Source organism: Nuphar pumila, chromosome 16 (assembly GCF_984573655.1).
Source record: "Nuphar pumila chromosome 16, dmNupPumi1.hap1.1, whole genome shotgun sequence".
Taxonomy (NCBI): Eukaryota; Viridiplantae; Streptophyta; class Magnoliopsida; order Nymphaeales; family Nymphaeaceae; genus Nuphar; species Nuphar pumila.
Window position 1 is genome coordinate 82,983,605 of NC_143264.1, and position 24,590 is coordinate 83,008,194.

At 35.4% G+C, this 24,590-nt stretch overlaps 1 protein-coding gene across 3 annotated transcripts in view; it reads left to right on the forward strand.

Annotated features, from left to right (window-relative positions):
• Positions 1-24,590, forward strand: part of LOC149813870 (O-fucosyltransferase 29-like) — a 41,779-nt gene that overhangs the window by 4,133 nt on the left and 13,056 nt on the right. For all 3 annotated transcript variants that reach the window (XM_089990751.1, XM_089990750.1, XM_089990752.1), the window contains exons 3-6: positions 7,896-7,986; positions 20,923-20,999; positions 23,064-23,152; positions 23,247-23,436. In XM_089990751.1, coding sequence (XP_089846877.1) covers positions 7,896-7,986; positions 20,923-20,999; positions 23,064-23,152; positions 23,247-23,436 — 447 coding nt within the window. The remainder of the gene's footprint in view (positions 1-7,895; positions 7,987-20,922; positions 21,000-23,063; positions 23,153-23,246; positions 23,437-24,590) is intronic.

Sequence of the window (24,590 nt, forward strand, 5' to 3'; positions counted from 1 at the left end):
ACATTTGATGGTGATGATTATCAGCTATACATGCTTGCACATTTATGAATCAGATCTCAAAAACTATACTTGTTAATTAAGTAGAATTTGCAGACAAAAAGTAACAGAGCTCCCATGTCATATAAGAATGACAATGTTTATTTGATTGTCAAGGATATGAATGCAAAGGTGATATGGTGAGAAACTGCTAGGTGTGAAATAGAGGGTGAACCTTCAAGATAAAATCAAAAGAATGACCCTCCAGACAAGGGTGAATCCAGAAATTTTATATGGGAGGGGCAAACAATATATATGACCAAAATTAATTATTTGACCTAATGGTTCCTGAATGCAAGATGTAGGATGAGGACTAAATGATCAACAAGAAATCACTTTGTTAGTCAATTAAGGAAGATGTGTTTACAAGATGGAAGAGATCAAGACAGTGTAAAGCCAGTTTAGATAATAGTATTTTTTGTTTTTTTTAACATAACTCAAACAAGACAAGTTTTCATGAGATTGTTAGATGAACCTAAACAATGTGCTGCAGTGCTGTCAATGACACCACATGGTAGCAGCTTTCAACCTTCCACAGCAGTCAAGATTACTCTCAACCTCTCAAGCAGCCAAGAGGTCTACAAGGCAAGAGACGAGTCTGAGTCCATGCTTTCCTCCTTCTCAAACTCAAATACAGTATACCACATGGACAAGGCAACAATCAAGAAGCTAAACTAGATAGGCAACTTAATTTTTTAGGAAACCAATTTCATGAAATGAATTGAATAAGGTAAATGAGATAGGCAACTCAATGGATGCCTCTAGGGAGTTCTTTCTACTTTTTAGGGGGTGTCAGGACCCATATAAGATATAACTTATATGGGACCAGGCCCCATATAAGCTTAAAAAACTTCCTTTAAAAGCCTTGAGGCGGTCTGGCCCCTGCCCCCACCTTGGTTCTGCCCCTGCCACCAGTTGCTATCTTTTTGCCACCTTTTGCAACTAGTTTTGTCTTAATGCCACCATCTTTTGCTTGGTTTTGGATGTCCATGTAACGAAATGGCACGTATACCAATGCACTTCATAATGAACTTTAAAAACATAATACATTTGAACAAAAACATGAGAACTAAAATGAAACACATGGAATGTTAATAACTTCATTAATAATTAACATTAAAAAAAAATACATTTAATCCTCATTACAATACACTGAAATCACACAAAACCCTAAAACTAAACATCACTCTCTAGCATTACAAGGCACCCACCCTTATTTATAGAGAAGAAAGAGCAAGAATAGAGTAAGAGAGGAGAGAAAGAGTCCTCTCAAGTAAGAGGGAGAGACCTCACAAGGGCTAGAAATCTAGCTTGCTCCCAATAATATATACATTATATATATCTTTATATAATATGTATATATATATATATATTATATATATCTTTATATATATATATATATATAAATCTTAGCACCCCCTCAAACTTACTCAATCATATGCTTCATTATATAAAGGGACTTTAGAATCTTCAATATCATCACTACTTGAAAACCTTTAAATAGAGCTAATGAAGCATTCCGACTACACACACACACATATAGGATGGCCAAGCACGTCAAAAATACAATATATATTTAATAAGACAATTTACCAAATTTTAAAAAAATCTTATAATAGAAAAAAAATCAACTTCAATTCTGAAAAAGTCATTAAATTCATTGAGTCTCACCTTAACAAATTTTTTTTAAGAAATCATAGTTCTTAATTTATAAGAGAACATAATTGCATATTATCAAAAGCAAAGATGCGCGCATAAAATAACTCAAAGGTAAACTTATAAATCATTCATCACTTTAAACATTCATGAAAACATGCATTATTCGAATTCAATACAAACATCTATCATGAAAAACACATTAATGCATAAAAGGCATGAAATATGGATTTTCAAACAACATCAGTATCATGAATAAATAACTCACAAAGGAGTTTAACCCACACAAAAAGTATTCATAAAGAAGGGTTTTTCAAAACAAGCAGCCATATTAAATGCACAACGAAAATAATGGGGAAGTTCAAAAATCCCACATGCAAAACATAACAAGAGATATTTTGTAATAATGACATTGTCTCAAATGATCATAACAATTTAAATCCCAACAATAGAAATAAACTCAAAATAGCATCTTATGCAACCAAGGCAATCATGATGTAAATCATGCACGACATCCAATTATGGAACAAATGCAATTAAAGCATATTCAATGAAAAATTTTCAATAATCATTTCCCATACAAGGGCAAATGAGTAGTAAAAGTTTAAAAATTTTATGAAAGATTTAAAAAACCCACATAACACAATGAATGATATTTGCAAATCTTAACAATAGTTGGTCCACCATAAGAAATCACTTCACTAGATCACTAAATCTCAAAATTCTAGTGTATCAACTACTAGAATAAGAACATAATCACAATGCCACTAATGTGCAACAAAACACACAAAAAGTATGAAAAACCAACATCTCTTGTATACATAAAATGACACTTAAAAACACATATATCAATGACTAGAACCTGGGCATAATCATAATGCCACTAATGGGCTAAAAACATGCAAAAAGTGTGATTAACCAACGTCTCTTGTCTATATAAAATGACACTTAAAACAAGTGTATCAATGACTAGAACAAGAGCATAACCAATGGGTGCACATAACTCACCACATTTGAAAAACATTTCTTGTCTACATCAAATGACACTTAAATAAGAGGTATAATAGTTGAAAACACACGAGGTAAGAGAGTTTGTAATGAAAACAAACTAATGTCACCAAGAAGAATAAGAATATCAATTTTAACAATATTTCAATATACCATGGTTTCAAAAATAGATAGCCATCACAAATAAACATAATTATGAGCATCCAACATAATAATAATGGTCAAATAATAAAATGAGTGATACAACACACTCATAGAACCAGGGATTAAACAACCGTTAGTTAGAGCCAAACTATAAGTCGACAATCTAAATTGACAAAAAATTGAGGTGCACACAACTCACCCCAACTAACAACTTCGGTTCAACAAAGGCAACATGGATCTAGAGGCCAATCAACTCAATTAGTTTTAAGACATATGTCATCATAGCACTCTTAAACTTTGATAATTACAATTTGCTAAGATAATGAAGTGCACACATAACTCACCTCAACGGCTAACTCTTTCCCAACAATAACAAGGCAAAGAGAAATGATGCACCATATAAAATTCTATGATGGACAGAGCTAATGCCATAAGAAGGCAATAAATACTCATGGAAAACAATTTTCAAATAAGTGAGTTCATATGACCGAAGTGATTTGAAAGAACAAAGTTTAAAATCAAATCCAATAAAGATAAATGAAAACTTAGAATGAATATGTCAATTGATGCAATCATATGCAACACAAGATATCTCATGATAATTTTTACAAACTTGAACAAGCAAATAACAGACAAGAATCATGGCCAATATAAGTCTACATAGAGAAGATGAAATTATGAAGTTTGAGTATCCTTCAAAAGATAGTGGAATCATAAACTCACCAATCAAGGAACAAGTGCACTAAGGCACATCATATACAAAAGATCCAATAAATCTCAATAACGATATAAGAATATATGATCTTTATTAAAGAAGAGCTTCTAACAATCTAGATTTAAATCATAAGTCCGCTATGGGACAATTGAAGAAAAACATGTAGAGATTAACAAAGAGCTATATAAAATTTCAATAACATGCACAACTATCTCCAATCATGAATCCACATGTTATTACAAGAAATTCCAACAAATATAAAATCTCTAAGAAGCATATTACGAAATATCAATGCACAAGAAAGAAACTACTAAGGGTTACATGTAGAGGTGGGCACTGGACTGGGCAGCCCGCTGGTCGGCCTGGCCCAGTATAATTGGCCATGGCTCTGCCCGACCCGGGCCTTCGGCCCGACCCGAAGCGGGTCGACATGGGCTGGACCGCAGGCCGGCTCGATCCAGCCTGTTATTATATATAACATAATATACAATATAATACATTGTATAAATAATATACATTATATTATTTATATAATATAATATATATTAGGTCACATAGGTGTGGGTGTGGGTGTGGCGATGCGGCACTTTAAAAAAACTTGGGTGCGGGGGTGGGGGAGGGTATATATATATATATAATTTTTAACAGTTAACAACAATACCACTAATTTTTAACAATATATTCTTTTTCAAGTCCAGATTTGGACATTTATGACCCTTGGTGCCGCACCCGCACTCGAGTCACGTCGATGTAGGTGCGACACCCTGCTGGCCGAATCCCTGTGACATAAAATGTCTATTATATATTATATATTATATATTATATATTATATATTATATATTATATAATAGGTCTGGCCCATGGGCTATCGAGAAGGCCATGGGCCAGGGTTTTCCAATGGGCTGGCCCAAACCGGGCCTTTGGCCAAGCCCATCATTGATGGACTGGGTCGGCCGGTCGGCCCGGTCCATTATCAGGCTAGGACGGCCTGATGCCCACCCCTAGTTGCATGAGTATACACGTGCACAATATCAATAAGCCACCAATGGGCAAAAGCACATAAAGCCACTAAGGGTTAAGCGATGAGCATATAAGAGTCTTAGAAATATAAGATTTAAAAAATGCTCAAGAAGAAGCACAAACACAAGAATCCACTAGGAAAGAATATAACATATAATGAAAAACACATTTAATATTATTAAAATATGCATTCGAGTGCATGATGACGAACCATGCTTATGCCATCCAATAATAATCATAAATGCTTCATAATTAAAATCATGCATGGTTACATAATTCAAATCACCAAGGAAACATCACACTATATCAAGAAAGTCCAAACGATAATCTATGTATACACATACGATAAGAGACAAAAAAAATATAACATAGAGTTTAATATTTTGCAAAAACATGAAACACAATTTTGTAAAATATAAATTTTCAACATACATATCCATAATCTCAAATATATATTTCATATATCAAAAGACAACAATTTCTATATGTTCTAATTCAAAACAAAAACATTTATTTTTAATATAACCCTTTATAAAAGAACACCTACCATACATATAAGAATAAAAAAACAAAGATATATACCGGAATGCAAAATCCTTGACTCCATACTATTCATTAATAAAAATCTTTTCTAAGACCATGATGCCTTGCTCTAATACCATGCCACAAAATGACACGGATCCTAATGCACTCCATAACGAACTCCAAGAACATAATACATTTGGACAAAAACATAAGAACTAAAATGAAACATATGGAATGTAAATGAATAACTTTATTAATAATGAACATTAAAAAATACAAAAGAAATGTATATTTAATCCTCACTACAATACACTTAAATCACACAAAACCCTAAAACTATCCATCGCTCTCTCACATTACGAGGCACCCACCCACCTCTATTTATAGAGAAGAAAGAGAGGAAGAATAGAGTAAGAGAGGAGAGAAAGAGTCCTCTCAAGTAAGAGGAAAGGACCTCCCAACGGCTAGAAATCTAGCCGTTGGGATCAAGTCAAACAAGTTTGACTTGTCCCATTCTAGCTGATGGGAGCAAGTCAACTTTTTTGAATTGGTCCCAATAATACATATTATACATATCTTTATATAATATATATATATATATACACACCAGTGTTATCAAAAACGTGCCTTGAGGTGCAAAAGGCGCGTCTTGCCTTGAGGCGCGACACTCTGTGCCTTAAGGCGCATTTTTTTTTATTTTTTTTACAAAAAGATTTTTGAGACAATCAACAAGATTTTTGTAGATTAATCTCATATATTTTCCAGTTATTTCAGTTATGTAATCAGTTTCTTAGTGTATTACTATATTTTAACTTTTGTTGGTTAATCTCGTATATTTTTCAGTTATGTAATTAGTTTCTTAATATATTTTAACTTTTTTGGTTAATCTCATATATTTTCCAGTTATGTAATCAGTTTTTTAGTTACTTTTATATGTTAATCTCATATTTTTAGAATAATCTCATATATTTTAACTTTTGTAGGTTAATCTCATATATTTTTCAGCTATTTCAGTTATGTAATCAGTTTCTTAGTATATTTTAACTTTTGTTGGTTAATCTCATATATTTTCCAGTTATGTAATCAGTTTTTAGTTACTTTTATATGTTAATCTCATATTTTTTAGAATAATCTCATATATTTTAACTTTTGAAGGTTAATTTCATATATTTTCCAGTTATTTCAGTTATGTAATCAGTTTCTTAGTATATTTTCACTTTTGTTGGTTAATCTCATATATTTTTCAGTTATGTAATCAGTTTTTTAGTTACTTTTATATGTTAATCTCATATTTTTTAGAATAATCTCATATATTTTAACTTTTGTTGGTTAATCTCATATATTTTCCAGTTATATAATCGGTTTCTTAGTATATTTTATCTGTTGTTAGTTAATCTCATATATTTTCCAGTTATGTAATCATTTTTTAGTTACTTTTATTTGTTAATCTCATATTTTTTTAGAATAATCTCATATATTTTAACTTTTGTAGGTTAATCTCATATATTTTCCAGTTATTTCAGTTATGTAATCAGTTTCTTAGTATATTTTAACTTTTTTTGTGTTAATCTCATATATTTTCCAGTTATGTAATCAGTTTTTAGTTACTTTTATATGTTAATCTCATATTTTTAGTACTTATTTGAGATTTTCTATTTCTTGTTGGTTATTATTTCATCAATAAAGCATTTCTTTATTTATTTATATTTTTAGATATTTTTTTATAATTTTTTTTAAAGTTTTCAATTTTTTTTTTGAGGCTTACGCTTTACGCCTCGAGATTTATGCCTCTCCTCTTTTTTTGGTGGAGCGCCTCACTACGCCTCAATGCTTTTCACAACACTGACACACACACACACACGTATATATAAACGTATGTATTCATATATATATATATATTTTTTTTTTATATACATATTATATGTATATATTGTAATATATTATATATATATATTTATTATATAAAGATATGTATAATATATATTATTGGGACCTATTAAAAAAAGTTTATATATATAAAGGATACATTAATCTTAACAGTCCATGGTGCTAAGTTGTATTGTTGTGACAGGGAATATCCCTTTTACTGGGATCAAAGAGCTGCCTCTCATCTTCTCGTGAAAATTTCATGTTCACTTGTTGAACCCAGTGCAAAAGAAGTGAAACTGTTGAACTGATGCATATATTCATGAAAACATGTTTCGTTTGTCCTTATCGGTTTATCAATTATTTTCTTTTCCTTATAACTTACAAGGGTACATGGTCATGGAAACTGAAATCAAACTCAACTCTCATGGCGTATTACATTGTAGGCTTCATGGTTGAAAAAGTTCTCACACAGTTTATGTTGTGGGTTTGCAAATTAACTGTTTTCTGCATCTTATACTAAGACTTCATATTTTTACAAGTTAGGCCTTTTCCTTTATGTAACTAGTGGTGGTTTCTATGCGGTTGTGATTATTACTTACTACATGGAGAAACAGTTTTTGCTTACCTTCTGACATCGTGTCTGTTTTGTACTTCTTATTCTTTGTACTTGGAGTGGTCATTTTTACATATGAATGTTGAATAGTCACTGTTTATCCTAGTAGGGATGCCTCATGCCATCTGCATTCTGTTATACTTCTGTGCAAGCCGTCCATTACATGAGTACATACTATGGTAGTAGCCATATTATTCTGGTTGGGATTGCTGCTATGTTGAATAACCTTTTTAGATTTAATTTTCCCATGGTAATTATGCTTTTACTTCATCTGCCAGAGCTGATCTGACTAATATACAATGAATTTAGGAAGGACATCATGCTGCACCAATTGACATATGGAAATCAAAAGCTGCAAATTTCTACTATGGTTGTTCTAATAAAGGCCCTCACTTTTCTTGTAAGCCATTGTTACTGCCCTGTTCCTTTCTCTGACAAAGTAGGTGTATGCTTATGGTTTTAATTTGTGATTTTACTGTTATGGATGTAAGCATGTTAATTATCCTTATTGGTGTTTGTCATGGGCGATGTCACCTAGGCATAGATGTGGTGTCCATGTTCAATGCAGGTACAGAGTGTTGGACACATTGAGTCTTAAAAGCTTAGATACATGGACATGACTATACACACACACACACAGAAGAGTGATAATACATGTTCAAACCTCAAATCATAAAGAGAGGGGAAAGCATATTGAGAATTAAATTGCAAAGTAAGACGGTTAAACCTGTTTGGACATTGAACTACAAAGAAAGAAGTGCAATGAGTGGTGTGACCATTAAGAAGTTATCAAGATTCCTGTTATTTTATACAAAATTAGCAAATTTTAACCCTAAAAAGATGTGTTCAATCTGAAACTTATGGCCTGAAGTTTACAAAGAAGATGAACACTAGGTGAACTAAAATACAGGGTGTCCAGAAGCATCGGGGTTGACAAGTGTCTTGACATGAACATTGTTGGTTGCTAGCAGTGTCCACTTACCTAGTTGTGGTCTGATTTTGCAAGTTGAAAACATCTCAAGCAGGCTCAGAGGATTTTAAGGTCCATTTACTAAATGGGCCAAACATTCATCTTACTTTCTAGGCCTAACATTTTAAAATTATGTGGTTTCCATCATCAAGCCGAATAAACTTGATAGTCTCTAATTCTGGTTTGAGATTGATGCATAGTCCCACCCTGTTAAGCTTGCCTTCTACTTTAGATTGTTCTAGATTGGTGGACCTCAGTTTGGTCCAAGTGCAGCTTCAGTTCATGACATTTACATTGGTTAGTACGTGATCTGATAAGGATGCTGCTTGGCACCATGTTTGTAATTTAGCATTAGCATTTGTTTTTTTGCTTGTCACATTTGTTATTTGATTTATACTGATCGGCTTGTTGGCCAAAGGAGCATATTGAGTTCATCTTGTACTCATAGCTCCAGTTATTGTTCTCCTAAAGTAAGGATTAAAGGTATCTTCTATGACATCCAAGATGTAGATATCCTCTTTGGTGTCAGTTCTTTTCTTTTCTTTCAATTTTCACGAGTGCCCTAGTTTCTATTGGGTTCAACTTCCAATGGTTCTTGATAATGAACCAAGAACCAAAGGGGCGTTTGGTTCAAAGGACTTTTCATCTTTTGAAGTGAAAATGAAGGGAAATATTTTTGTTGAAGGAGAAAACAGAAAAACTATTCTATAGAGAGCATGGAAGATCTTGTTTTTATCTCTTTGTGACAAGAGTAAACTAAAATAAACGTGCTGTTTATGGCAAAAATTAGACTTCACAGGGTTTGTCATTATACGTGCTATAGGTGCGTGTATATTGTCAGAGAAGCAAACACAAAAAACAGGCATGTTGTAAGCTAATTTAACCTAAATCAAACGAGTAATAACTTAACAGTTAATTTCATTCATGCCCATTGTCTTTGACGTGGGACCATGGGTACAGACATGAACATTCCACAAAAGGGGAGGGGGGAGGTTGTGTGTTAAATGGAGGCAAGGTTGCTCAAGGAAAGTCATCCCTTTGGTTTGTTTTGGTTGAATTGGTGTCCTTTTCTGTGCATTTATGTAGAAATGCTGTTGTTTCCATGGCACACATAACACCCCTTTAGCTTAACATTAGGAGTGTTCATTACCAAATTATATTCCTACAACAATGTCTCTCTCTATGTTATCGGGACATGGTTAATTAGGCAACGTACCCGTGTCGACATGTCCCGACACACGTACGGGTACCAGGTGTGGTACGGGTACGTGGGATTGTGGGTCGGGTTGGGTCCAACTAAGACCCAACCCAAAACCCATACTCTTTTTTTTGTTTTTCTTTTTTTTTCCGGTCAAACCTCCCCCTTCCCACCCTCGGCAGGAGAGAGAGAGAGAGAGAGAGAGAGAGAGAGAGAGAGAGAGAGAGAGAGAGAGAGAGGTTATTCATCTTTTAATTAGTTTTTTTTCTTACACCCCCTCCTTTATTCAAAATGACATCTCACAACTCCCTCTCTTATTAAAATATGTTGTTCCTCTTTTACTAAAAACTGTATTGGATTGGACCTACATATATGTGGATCTTGCATTGGATCCATACAATATATATAGCCATGTCCCTGAACCCCCATTTTTTGAAATTGCCATGTCGTACCCTCTGTACCCATACCCATGTGACATAGGTCTCTCTTGAAATTTCTGTTGTTAGTTTTGGTGGTACGTTATGTATGTGCATTTCCCTTTGTTGTCAAAGGCGCTGCCTAGGTGAGCTAGGCGCAGAACCACTGCCTGAGCGGCTAGGTCTGGGCTTTGGTGCACTATTGTAGCGCCTAGGCTTAAGCCTAGCTTGGTCCTTTTTTTTATGTTGACTTTAAGATCCATATAAAAGGGGGGAAAAGGAGGCCCTAATTTGCCTCTTTTCCCCTTTTTCACTCTCTCGCTCTCTCCTCTCTCTCTGGTTTTGACAAGACAACGTCAAAGAAGTACCGGGTATACCCTCCTCTCTCTCTCTCTCGGTTTCTCACTCTCTCATTCTCGCTGTCTCTCTCTGCTCTCTATCTCTTGTTCTTAGTTCTCACTCTCTTTTTCTTTCTCGGTTCACAAAACTTTTTTTTCTTTTCCTTTCATTTTCATTTTTTCCTTTTTCGTGTTTTTCCTTCCTCTTCCTTTTTTCTTTTTCTTCCTCTTAATTATACTGTATTTCCGATATATTATATATATTATATACACTGTATTTCAGCATATATAATACAGTATTATATGCTGGAAGACAGTACTGTATTTCAGAATATATATTATATTATGCTGAAATACAGTATTATTAATACTGTATTTCAGCATATTATATATTATATACTGCATTTATATATAAATATATCTGTGTATGTACTGTAAATTATGTATAATTTAATACAATCTGTTTATGGATGATGTTTCTGAGTTATGTTTGTGTCTTTGTGAGTTATATTTCCGAGTTAGTGACTGTGTGTACTTCATATATGATCTGTTTTCCAGTTATTTTTCAGAAATCACACTTCACATTCACCCACAGTCCACACACACATATATTTTTGTGTAAATATATATAATTATACATTTTACCATATCATAAACATATATTAAAAAATTAATCAGATTATTTAATATAATTGCTTTACAGTGTTCGACAACATGTTATGTTTTGTGACTTGTCTATTGCTTATTGTTGATTGCTTTTATGTTGTACACATGTTTGTTATTAGTTTTAGCAGTTTGTTTACATATTTTGTGTGTTTTTAAAATTTTTTTATTTGGGATACCGCCTAGCGCCTTTGACAACTAAGGCATTTCCTTAAAAGCAACAAAGAAAATTTAAAAAAATGGCACTGCCTTGGGGGCAGTTTGGAAAGCTACTTCTCACTGAAGGCTTCTGTCTCGATCATGATATGGGTCCAGTTGTAATGGGTAGATCCCAATAGTGTGTGTGGTCTAATGGAATAAATGATGGATACAGATCTGACATCCATGTTGGGGAACTTTGTCACTCTATCCTCACCATTTGGCTGAGTTTCGTTTCTCCCATTGATCTTCAAACCTTCCAATTTTGTTTTTCCCTAAATTCTTCTACGCACCTAACCCTAGAACATTCTATTTGACTTTCGAGTGTTATCAGATCAACACATCAATGAACAAAAAGTGGCATTCTATGTCACATAGTTGTGGGTGCGAGGATGCAACACTTTTAAAAAACTGGGTTATAGGGGTTTTGGCAGAATATATATTCTTGTGTTAGACATACAATTTTACGCTAATAAAGTAAACACAATTATCATCAATTCATCATCACTCGAACCTAGGCTCGATTATGTGAGCTTGGGTTCACCCGAACCCAGATGTGTGTGTGTGTGTGAGAGAGAGAGAGAGAGAGAGAGAGAGAGAGAGAGAGAGAGAGACTGGATGGATATCACATGTTGGAGGGAGCTTATGCTGAGGAGGAGTGTCGAAAGAGCCCATGTCGAGGAGGAGAGCATCGAAGGAGGAGAAGCATAGTGGGGGGGAGGGGGAGTAAGGAGGAGGGGAAAATGGTGCCCTAACCCCCCTCTTTTTGTGTCTTTTTAAACTTTTTTAATACTAGAAAAAAAACAAAAATGTACTCGGTCGATGTTGACCGAGTCCATTTTCGGATACATATAGTCTCAAGTGTGTGTTGACCACACTCCAGATGTGTTGTGACCGCACCCGCTGCGGCAAGACTCGCGTCCTACCACACCGAGGGGGAGTAAGGAGGAGGGGGGAATGGTGCCCTAACCCCCTTTTGTGTGTGTGTGTCTTTTTAAACTTTTTTAATACTAGAAAAGAACAAAAATGTACTTCGTCAATGTTGACCGAGTCCATTTTCGGACACATAGTCTCAAGTGTGTGTTGACCATACTCCAGATGTGTTGTGACTGCACCCGCTGCGGCAAGATTCATGTCCTACCACACCGGGTGCCGCACCTGCACCCGCTGGGTGTGTTAGGCTCTATAAAGGGTCCATGTGACATAGGTTGCATTGGTTATGTCAAATGACATTGCTGAAAACTTTTAGCTAATTGAAAACTCAAAAAAGGTTCAAGAGGTTTTTTGTTTTTTAACATATATTTTAGAAGCAAGCAGCAAGCTGCTATTTCGTGTGGCAGCAGTGCTGTCACTCAACAGTTTTTTTTTTCTTTTTTGCATAGAGTCGTCCATGCAAATGAAAAAGTTGGAACTTTATGCAAACAAGATATGTTCTACGCATTATGAGGCTTCGGCTGACACAAAGGAAGCCGTGTCCAAGTGTCGCACCAGCATGGGTGCGATGCGGGTGCGGTGCCCTGTTAGAAGAGTCCGTGTTACATGGTTTGTAACTAAAAGTAAAACAGAAGTTGTGGAAAATGTTGATGAATGCATACTTGAGTCACAGATTTGGCTCTGCATGGGCTCAAGATTTTGGTTCTGAAACATGCCAAAAACACAAAATCTTGATCTCTACAGCTTTTGTGTTAATGTATAATCATTTCCCTGGATAGTCCTTGTCATAGTTTATAAAAAATGGCCCTTGACTTGACCCAGCATGGGTTGACCCGTGACTTTGGCTGGATCAACTTGATGACTTTGCCAAGTCATGTTGACTTTATATTTTATATAAAATATGTATATAATATGTTTGTTATATATTCTATTACTGATATATCATATATAATATGCATATAGGCATATAAAGTGATATTATATTGTATACTAATATATGTTTATATATAATGGGTTAAGATTTGCTCTAGTTCAATGTTGTGAAAAGCGTTGAGGTGTAGCGCAGCACTCCACCAAAAACTGAAGCGAGGCATAAGCCTCGAAGCGTAAAGTGTAACCCTGAAATTAAAAAAAAACTTAAAAAATTCCTTTAAAAATATGTAAAAATATAAATAAAAGAAATGCTACATACCAACATTTCACAATTGAAAAAATCATGTTTTTACATCATTACAGCTTGATCCAAATTGTGATTTCCTAAAAATACCATGTTGAACACATCCATGGGGCCAAATTGATTAGATAAATCTCACAGGGTGAGATAGAGAGAGGGTGAGACAACGAGCGAGGGTAAGACAAAGAAAGAGAGGGGGGGGGGGGGGGGAAACAACGAGGGTGAGAGAGAAAGGGAGGGAAGAAGGAGACACAGAGAGAGAGAGAGAGAGAGAGAGAGAGAGAGAGAGAGAGAGAGAGAGAGAGAGAGAGAGAGAGAGAGAGAGAGAGAGAGAGAGCACCTTCTTCTTCTTCTTTTCAACGGAGAGAGGGAGGTGCACGCCTCTCCATGAGGCATGTGCCTCATAGCTTGCGAGGCGTGCAGCTCACTAACTTTATGCTTTATAAGTGCACCTCAAGGCACAAAGAGCCTCGCCTCAAAGCGAGGCACACTTTTTGCGTTTGAGGCGCATTTTCAACAACGTTGCTGTAGTCGTTTGAAGGTGCAAACGACCTACTAAATGGGGTGGAACCCCCTTTTATGGTTTTTCTTTTCTCACATCTAACACCATAAATGTGATCTACATGTTTTGTTTAGTAGGAACTGGCTTTTGGATCACCGGAATCCGACCTGTATACAGTTTTTTCCGGCGATCCAAAAATCAATGGTTATGAAGGCATCAATTTTTCCTGGCTCATAAAACATGTTTTTTCATAAAAAAAAACATGATCCAAGAGTCAATTCCTACTAAATCGAGCATGCTGAACACATCTATGAGGTTAGATTGTGTCAAAACAACCTGCAGCGTGAGATTCAAACTAGATTGTAGGTACAATTGATTGTACCAACTGATAAATTATGTAAATCAAAGCTTGTAATTTCATATATATATTTTATATATATAAGGTAATACATATATTATATATATGTATATGTATTTACCGATTATATATATAAAATATATATATTCCTATCTTTAGTCTTAGGGGTAGTTTAGGTATTTTACACATATTCTTTTTCGAATATGTTTTGTATTTTCTTTTTCTTTATTTCCTTTTTTTCTTTTTATTAAAGCATTGTACTTACCTTGGGAGGGGCCCAACACACTAGTCGTTGGACCCCCTCCAACGGTCACATTTGTGATCGTTGGAGGGGCTCCAACGACTATGTGGAGCCCCCTCCAAGGTTTCCTAATGCCCTATAAATATGGGCACTCCCTCTTGTATTTCTCTTAAGGGTGTTGGGGATTATTGCCCAACCTTTTTATTGTTTATGAAACTTACAAGTGCATTTGCACATTTGTGATTTCGTGATTTGTGCTTTTGAGCACAAGTGTTTTTGGTGTGTGTATGTTCATACATTTATATCGTTCCATCGATTATAGTATCTTGTTAAAGATACTTTTACATGGTATCAGAGCCAGGTTGAAGAAGAAGAATTGCGATTTTCCTTCATTTTGAGAATCTTGAAAAGCGTGCCTCCAAGCTTTTTGAGATTGAAGTAGATCATCTTCTTCGGACAATATTTTAGAAGCCTCTTTTATCAAGAAAGACGCGTAAAATACTTAAGGTACGTATTGTTTCTTGTCTTCTTTCCTCTCTAATGGGCGAAAAAGAGACTCTCATTTCTCTCTTGGGTTTAAGCTTAATGGCTCAAACTATCATATTTGGGCCGGTAATATGGAAGACCACATTAAAGGAAAGGGGCTTTGGGGTTACATTCATGGGTCAATACCGGAATCGGAACCCAAAATCACCATCATTGAAGGAGGGGATATTAAGATCCTTGAAGGGGATGAGAGACAAAAGGCTCTTGAAGAATATTCTAAAATGCATGATGATTGGGAAATGAAGAACTTCAAGATCTTATCTTGGATTTTTTCATCCGTTGAGACCAAGATAAACGTTAATATCATCAAATTTAAAAAAGCTTCCGAAGCTTGGTTGTATCTTGAGAAAATGTACACTTCAAGAGACTTATCTCACGAGCACTTTCTCCAAAAGAGGGCTTTAACCCTCCAACAAAAGGATATGACTATTTGGGAGTACTTTGCCGAATTATCCTCTATTTGGGACGAACTTGCCATCCTTGAACCAAAATCGAATTAAGGCACAAACAACTTGAGGAAGACCGGTTCTTCAATTTTTTAAACGGTCTTAGACCCGAATTTGAACAAGTTCGGTCCTCTCTTCTTTCCGCTTTTACATCTCCCTCCCTTGAAGATGTTATCACCAAGCTAAGTGGTGAAGAAACCCGTATGGGGATTAGCAAGAATAATCCTAGTATTCTTGTTACCTCTTCCACTCAAGAAGATGGTGAATTGGTTAATGTCGTGTCAAGACCGGGGACTAACGTGAAGACCTATAGACCTCCTCATTTCAAGAATCAAGGAGGAAATGATCGGTATGGCAAAAGGGACCATAGCAAATTAACTTGCCGCTTTTGTAAAGAACCAGGACATATCAAACCTATATTTCCTAAATGGAAAAAATTAATTGCAACGGCTATGGCATCCGAAGCAAAAGAACGACCATCATCAAGTGAGCCTTTTTCTCTTAAACAAATCGTAGATGCTTTGCAACCTCTTCTCAAGGGAGGCATTTCTGGAGCCACTATGTCCTTTTCTTCCCTCGGTAAGACATCTTGGCTTTTAGATTCCGGGGCATCCTTTCACATGACCCCAAGAACTTGCTCTCTTTCAAATTTTTCTAAAAATTCTCTTCCATCCTTTGTCTCAACCGCGGATGGAACACCTCTTGAGATTAAAGGAATAGGCAATTTTGAAAGACAAGTTTTTTTTGTTCCAAAAATTCGTCTTATCCCAAAACTTAATTTAAATCTCCTTTCCGTCTCCCAACTCTCGAACCATGGTTGCGATATAAAGTTCTCTTCTAATAAATGTTGGATACAGGATCGCCAGTCCGGGAGATTGATTGGGGAAGGCTCTAGAAGAGGAGGCCTCTACTACGTTGATTTTCTTCAAGTTCCCAAGAGTTAATTTTGTAATGTTGTTCAAAACAAAGATATTCATGTATGGCATAAGAGATTGGGTCATCCCAATATTGTTGAAATCTCCTATTTGCCTTTTATTAAACATCTTTGTAAAAGTGATTTTATATGTAATGAATGTATTCTTGGGAAAATGAAGTGTTTGCCTTTTTCTCAAAGATCCATGTTTACGACAAAACCTTTTGAAATTGTTCATTCTGATGTATGGGGTCCGGCTCCTGTGATGTCCAAGGGAGGATTTTCATACTATGTGATTTTTGTAGATGACTACACTAGGTTTTGTTGGATTTATTTCCTTAAACATAAACATGAAGTTTTTTCAACTTTTAAAAGTTTTCATATGATGATTCTAAATCAATTCAATGGATCCCTAAAAATCCTTAGGTCCGACTCTGGAGGAGAATACCTCTCAAATGAATTCAAAAGTTATCTTGAAAATTTTGGTATCCTTCACCAAAAATCTTGTCCGAAAACCCCCCAACAAAATGGGTTAGCCGAACGAAAGCATAAGCACATCATTGAAACAACTAGGACCTTACTCATTCCACAAAACATTACAAAGAATCTCTGGGCTGAGGTAGCCCTTACCTCTGTCTATCTGATAAACAGGCTTCCATCGAAAAATTTAGGCAAAATTTCTCCCTTTGTAAAATTATACGAAAAGGAACCTGATTATAGCAGGTTAAGGGTCTTTGGATGTAAATGTTTTGTTCTTACTGATAAGAATGACAAACTTTCTCCTAAGGCCATTCCTTGTGCCTTTCTTGGCTATTCTGAAACCCAAAAGGGTTTTCGTTGTTATGATGTCAAAAGTGATAAACTATATGTTTCCAGAAATGTGAGTTTTTTGGAAAATCTTAGTGGATTCGAACGTTGTGAACCTCATAATGAGAGTGTGGACTATTCTTTTCTATTTGATTTACTGAATAAAGACGATGATTCTAGTGATAATGAGTCAGATCAAGGTAACTTAAATGAATTTGAAACTGAGGAAAACATCCCCTTGCTCCCTTCATCACATCAACATATTGATGAAGGGTTACCTAGAGACCCTATCACCTATACTCATAGAGATCGAAACAACTTTAGAAGTGCTCTTGAAAGACATGATGATACTGGTCCAAGTGCTCCTCAGAACGAAGTAATCCCTCGTAGAACCGAAAGAAGTAGAAAGACTCCTTCTAGGTTTATTTCCTATGACTCTTTTTCACCTAAATATAGAGCGTGTCTTAGTGCCATTCATTCTTATATAGAACCTAAAATTTTGAAGAAGCACAAAAGTACCCTGAGTGGATTAGTGCAATGGACAATGAACTTGAAGCTCTGAGAAAAGCTAAAACTTGGGAGTTTCAAAATCTTCCTAAAGGTAAGAAAACAATAGGGTGCAGATGAGTCTTCAAAGTAAAGACTAAAAGTGACGGATCCCTTGAAAGATATAAAGCTCGATTAGTCGTAAAAGGATATAGTCAAGAGTATGGTATTGACTATGAAGAAACTTTTGCTCATGTAGCTCGTATGGTCATTGTCCGATGTCTTATAACCGTTGCTTCTATCAACAAATGAAACATCTATCAAATGGATGTTAAAAATGCTTTTTTAAATGGTGATTTAAACGAAGAAATTTATATGGATGCTCCACCTGGAATGGAGACTCCCAAGGGAAAAGTGCTTCGTCTTCAAAAAGCACTTTATGGCCTAAAACAAGCCCCCAAGGCCTGGTATGATAGGTTTAACTCTGTAATGATCGAAAATGGATTTGTTTCTTGCTTTACTGACACTGCTCTATTTGTTAGAAAATCCAATACAGGGATTGTGATTTTATTATTATATGTTGATGACATGCTCATCACTGGGAATGATTCTAACAGGGTTAAAAGTATAAAATCTATCTTGAAAGATAAATTTGAAATGTCTGATTTGGGTTTCCTAACTTACTTTTTGGGGATTGAAGTAACATACTCTCCTAGAGGATATTTCTTATCTCAAACTAAGTTTGCTTCTGAGATCATTGACAGGTCAGGTATTACAGATGAGAAGATTTGTGAAACTCCTGCAGTAGTAGGGGCAAAAATGAAAATTGATGGTGGGGTTCCTCTTTCGGATCCTACACCCTACAGACAACTTGTAGGATCTTTGATGTATCTGAGTATTACCAGACCAGATATATTTCATGCAGTCCATACTGCAAGTGCCATCTTGCGAGTCGTAAGATACATAAAGAGTACTCTAAATAAGGGAGTTTTCCTGTCCTCTTCATCCGATTTAAAATTGATTGCTTATACTGACTCTGATTGGGGAGGTGACCCAAATAACCGTCACTCCACCACTGGTTTTTGTGTATTCTTCGGAGACTCTCTAATTTCGTGGAGATGCAAGAAGCAACAAAAGATGTCGCTTTCCTCAACTGAAGCTGAATATCGTGCTATGACAACTACTACCATAGAGATTGTTTGGATTCATCAACTGCTGGAAGACATGGGGATCACAATTGAAGGGCCCACCAAGCTGTGTTGCGACAACAAGAGTGCAATCTACATTGCGAAAAATCACACCTTTCATGAGCGGACTAAACACATCAAAATGGACTGTCACTATGTTCGTGAAGCATATCTCCGGGGAGTCATTGATCTCCCTTATGTCACGTCCGAATACCAGTTGACAGATTTCTTTACTAAAGCCTTGTGCGCTTCTCGGTTCAACTTCTTTCTTGGCAAACTATCAGTCATCTTGCCCTAAGTTTGAGGGGGGGTGTTAAATTATGTAAATCAAAGCTTTTAATTTCATATATATATTTTATATATATAAGGTAATACATATACATATATTATATATATGTATATGTATTTACCGATTATATATATAAAATATATATATTCCTATCTTTAGTCTTAGGGGTAGTTTAGGTATTTTACACATATTCTTTTTCGAATATGTTTTGTATTTTCTTTTTTCTTTTTCTTTATTTCCTTTTTTTCTTTTTATTAAAGCATTGTACTTACCTTGGGAGGGGCCCAACACACTAGTCGTTGGACCCCCTCCAACGGTCACATTTGTGACTGTTGGAGGGGCTCCAAGACTATGTGGAGCCCCCTCTAAGGTCTCCTAATGCCCTATTAATATGGGCACTCCCTCTTGTATTTCTCTTAAGGGTGTTGGGGATTATTGCCCAACCTTTTTATTGTTTATGAAACTTATGAGTGCATTTGCACATTTGTGATTTCGTGATTTGTGCTTTTGAGCACAAGTGTTTCAAGTGTTCTTGGTGTGTGTATGTTCATACATTTATATCGTTCCATCGATTATAGTATCTTGTTAAAGATACTTTTACACCAACTACCAAATATAAACCCGTATATAATATGCATATGTAATTATATATATGACATATATGTGTTGATGGAGTGATTGGTTTAGGTAGGAGGGAATGGATGATTTGATTTCCTTTTTTTTTCAATTTTTTGGTTCTTTTTTCTAATCTGACCTTATCGATGTGATATACATCGTTTGTTTAGTGGGAATAGACTTTTGAATCATCCGTATGTTATGTGAGCAGGTTTTATACAACAACAACAACAACAACAACTACGCCTTCATCCCAAAACAATTGGGGTCGGCGATATGAACCAAAAAAGAAAATCATTCTGGGTCTTCCACATGAATCCTTCTCCTCCAATCATTTCTATCCAATGCCATGTCCTCGGTGAGGTTCAAAGCATTCATATCCTTTCCTATCACCTCCATCCATGTCTTCCTAGGCCTACCCCGACCTCTTTTAACTAATATATTTTCCCATTTCTCCATCCTTCTAACTGGAGCATCATTAGGCCTTCGCCGAATATGTCCAAACCACCGTAAACGATTCTCTCTCAGCTTATTTTCAATGGGTGCAACGCCTACCTTCTTACGTATCTCCTCGTTCCGAATCTTATCTTTTATTGTATTTCCACCGTAAACGATTCTCTCTCATCATATTATGTGAGCAGGTTTTATAATGTTTCAAAAATCAACAACCCAAAACTTTCATAAATTCCAAAGCTCATAAAATTGTGTTCTTCATCAGAAAATCACAATCCAACCACCAATTCCTAGAAAATGAGACATGCTGAACGCATCAGTGAGGTCTGATTTGCAAAACATGCCAAAACTCGGCTGGCTCAGCCAAGTTTTGTGAGGTCCTTGGTCATTCACTGGGTTAACCTAGTAAGCGGCCAAGTTGGGCTGAGTTGACCGAATTACCAGGTTGGCTTGTTGAGTTTTCAAACATCAAGCACAGTGCTCTTGAAGATCATTCTTGCTGTTGGTTATTGCTTCATTTCTAGATCATTTAAATGGCTTTTTTCTTGCATGTGTTTTGTGATATTGCTGGATGTTCTTGACTTCTGTCTTATCTAATCCCAGCTGCTGTTCGTGAAAGCTTGTCAAATGGATATTTGCTGATTGCTGCAAGTGGGGGTCTAAACCAACAAAGAGTAGGGGTATGTTCCAAACTTTGTATGTTTTGGTTTCCCCTTTTCATTCAGTTACGATATGATGATCACATATTTTTAAAGTTCAGCTTGCTCCCTGTATGCCTTGAGAACATAGGATAGTATTCTTAAAGTGTGTAGTGATGCATGCATCTGTTAGCTGTCTAGATTGCATTTTTCTTAAATAATATGCAAATATTTTGCATTATTTTGATGTAATGTCTTATTTTTTTAGGAACACAGTGTAATATCTTTTTAAAGAGGACTTATAGCATGTGATCCTTTGAATGATTTTATTTGGTTAAACAAAGTTCTTTTCTTTTCCCTGAAAAAGGGTATATTCAAATATAATATGATTATGTTGATGAACCATGATTAGGGTACTTGGCAAGATAGAGTATAGAGCTCCCCATCTATTGTCTATCTATTAACATATCATAGAAGCCAAGTTTGAGGAGAATGCTGACCAACTTGGCATTTATTCTAGATTAAGAGAGAGAGAAGTTAGTCTGGTTATGGTTTTTCTTTTGTTTGATGGTTAGGTTATTCACTTTTACTTTTGGATTTCTATGATCATATGATTATGAAGTTGATAAACCATGTTCAGGATAGTTGGCAGGATACTGTGGAACTCCCCACTATATGTATATTCTAACTTATTATAAAAGTATGTTAGGGGATATCTGCCTTCATTTCTAGAATATATATATATATATATATATATATATATATATATATATATATATATATATATAGAGAGAGAGAGAGAGAGAGAGAGAGAGCTGGAAAACCAGAAATACCAGGTAAGATTTCCATGTTATTTTTGTTGTTTTAACTCTTTATTAATCATAAGTGTTTATATTGCCCCGCTTAACAATTCACTTTCATCTTCCTTGACTATCATTGTTTTTTTAACAAACTTCTGTAGTGCTCAAGCTTGCTCATTTAATTAAATGGCCCTTAAATTGTTTCAGGTTGCCTTGTTTATTAATGAGCAAGCTTGTGTTGAACGTTAGCTAGCCGAGCCCAAGCTTCTCATGAGAAGCTTGGCTCATTGCTCACCCTTAACCACAGGAAAACTTTAGTATGATATTTTCACTACAGAATGACCATAGCTGCTATTTTCTCAAAAGAATGGTACAAAATAGTCACTGTATCGATAAGGTGGAATTATGCCCAAAAGGACACCTAGTCCATTTTGCAGTCTTGGGTGAGAAATGAAATTGCTTTCCTGTATCCCAAATTTAAAATTGATGAGAGTCCATAACCGCACGAAAACTTTAGTATGACATTATCACTACAGAATGACAGCCACTGTTTTTTCAAAAGAATGGTACCACAAACTCACTGTATCGATAACGCGGAACGATGTCCAAAAGAACACCTAGTCTAATTTGCCTACTGCTTGGGTGGGAATACTGAAACTGCTTTCCTGTAACCAAATTTTAAAATCGTTGGGAGCCCTTAACCACACAAAAACTTTAGTATGACATTGCTACTACAGAATTACCATAGCTGCTGTTTTCTCATAAGAATGGTACAACAAAGTCACTATCAATAAGATGGAATGATGTTGAAAAGGATACCTAGTCAAATTTGCACAGTGCTTGTGTGAGAAAACTGGAATTGCTTTCTTCTAACCCAAATTTAAAATTGATGAAAGCATTCTCCTTGTGAAAAGGATACAAGTATTCTCCTTGCAAAAAGGTTACAATATTACTTGTGTGCTAAGTCACCTGGGTGCGGGTGCGGGTACGGGGGCACCCTAAGTGCAGTGTCGCGGTAACATGGCCTGTATGGCTGAAATGGACAATAAATCTGTGGAGCAAGCTATAGCCTAATATATCTAGTTCTTTCTGGCACTTCCAAATAGAATAACATTGTCTTCTGATGAATTTATTAGGTTTGTTTTTTCACAAATTGCCATCCTTATAATTGTGAATTCTTCATATAGTCTAATATTTTGAGTTTAACATAGTCAAAGTCATAAAAAAATGAAATCCATCTCTAGCTGTGATGATGGTTTTAAATTATGGTTTTTTCACAGAATATCAGTGATGTGTTTTTTCTCAGATAACAGATGCAGTGGTTGTTGCAAGGATACTGAATGCCACACTAGTCGTACCTCAGCTGGATCATCATTCCTTCTGGAAAGATGGCAGGTTCTCCCTTGGTCCTGTTCATACTAACTGATTTTACTCTGAATTTTTACTGTTTGTTTTCTAAATTATAACTAAATATTGGCATGGAATGCAGTGATTTTGTTGACATCTTTGATGTTGACTGGTTTATTTCATCACTTTCAAAGGATGTGAAAATTGTAAAACGGGTTCCTGACAAGGTGATGAGGTCAATGGAGAAGCCACCTTATACTATGCGGGTTCCACGGAAATCAGCACCTGAATATTATCTGGAGGAAGTGCTCCCAATACTTCTGAGGAGACGTGTAAGCAGCTATTGGATGTTTTTTCCATCATTTGGTTAGATCTCATTGGATATTAAAAATGTGATGCTTGTTACTGTATTCACAAATCATTCTAATGAGCCTGCCACAGTATGGTTTTACTGCACAACTTAAAAGCCCATTTTTAATACTTATTTGATTCAGTTAGAAGACTTTCTCTGAAGTATATTGGTGCTAGTGCAGTGACTGGTGATATTTTAAAAATACTACGATAATATCTGTGATTTAAGGTCAGCCAATTGTAATGAAACACAAGAGTGTGCACAATATAAAGACAACTAAGGGTTACACACTTACAAGAGAGCACACCGACACAAAGCCACTTAAGGCAATACAAAAGAGCCACTAAGGGCTGATACAATATCACGATAGGAAGCACAGTAATAGCCCACTAAAGAGGCAAGAAACACAAGTAAAAATAAATATTCTTATTCATATGAATGCTTAAGAGAAACATATTCAAAAGATGGGCCAAATGCCCATATATATACATATTCAAATGGGAAAGAGATAGAGAGGGCTATAGCCCTTAGGCAATATATCACAATATTTTCAAAATATCACCAAAACTCATGATATTGCCATAATATCACAAATTTGTAAGCCTACATTTTCTATTTTTTGTTTCTTTTATATGTTAAAACTTATTTCTTTATATTTTTGCAAGAAAAAATAATGCGACACTTATTTTCTAATCTTTATTATTATTATTATTTATTTAAACTCCTAAGATTTTTTCAAGAAAAACCAACTTTTGAAAATCTCTCAGAAAAACCCTCGGTGAGAAATTGTTGAGACTGATGCAAGTGACTATGGTTGCTAGCATAAGTGCATAATGTTAGAATATGTGTGTGTGTAACGCCCCAAAAATCCAGGACTTGTAACTTTTTAGAAAAGTTTAGAAAGCTTTGAAATCATACAATAATCAGAGTTTAAATAATACTTCAGCGGAAAATGATATTTTTAAAACCACAAGTCAATGGATCTTGAGCACATTACAGCGTAAACTTTCCTTTTGTCAAATCCCGCACAACCATTGAAATCAAATGGTTTAGAAACAGAGTTTCAATAATTGAGAATTCATTTGTTGAAACCAAGAAGAAGCTTACTAAAACAGTTTTATTAACTCACGGTTT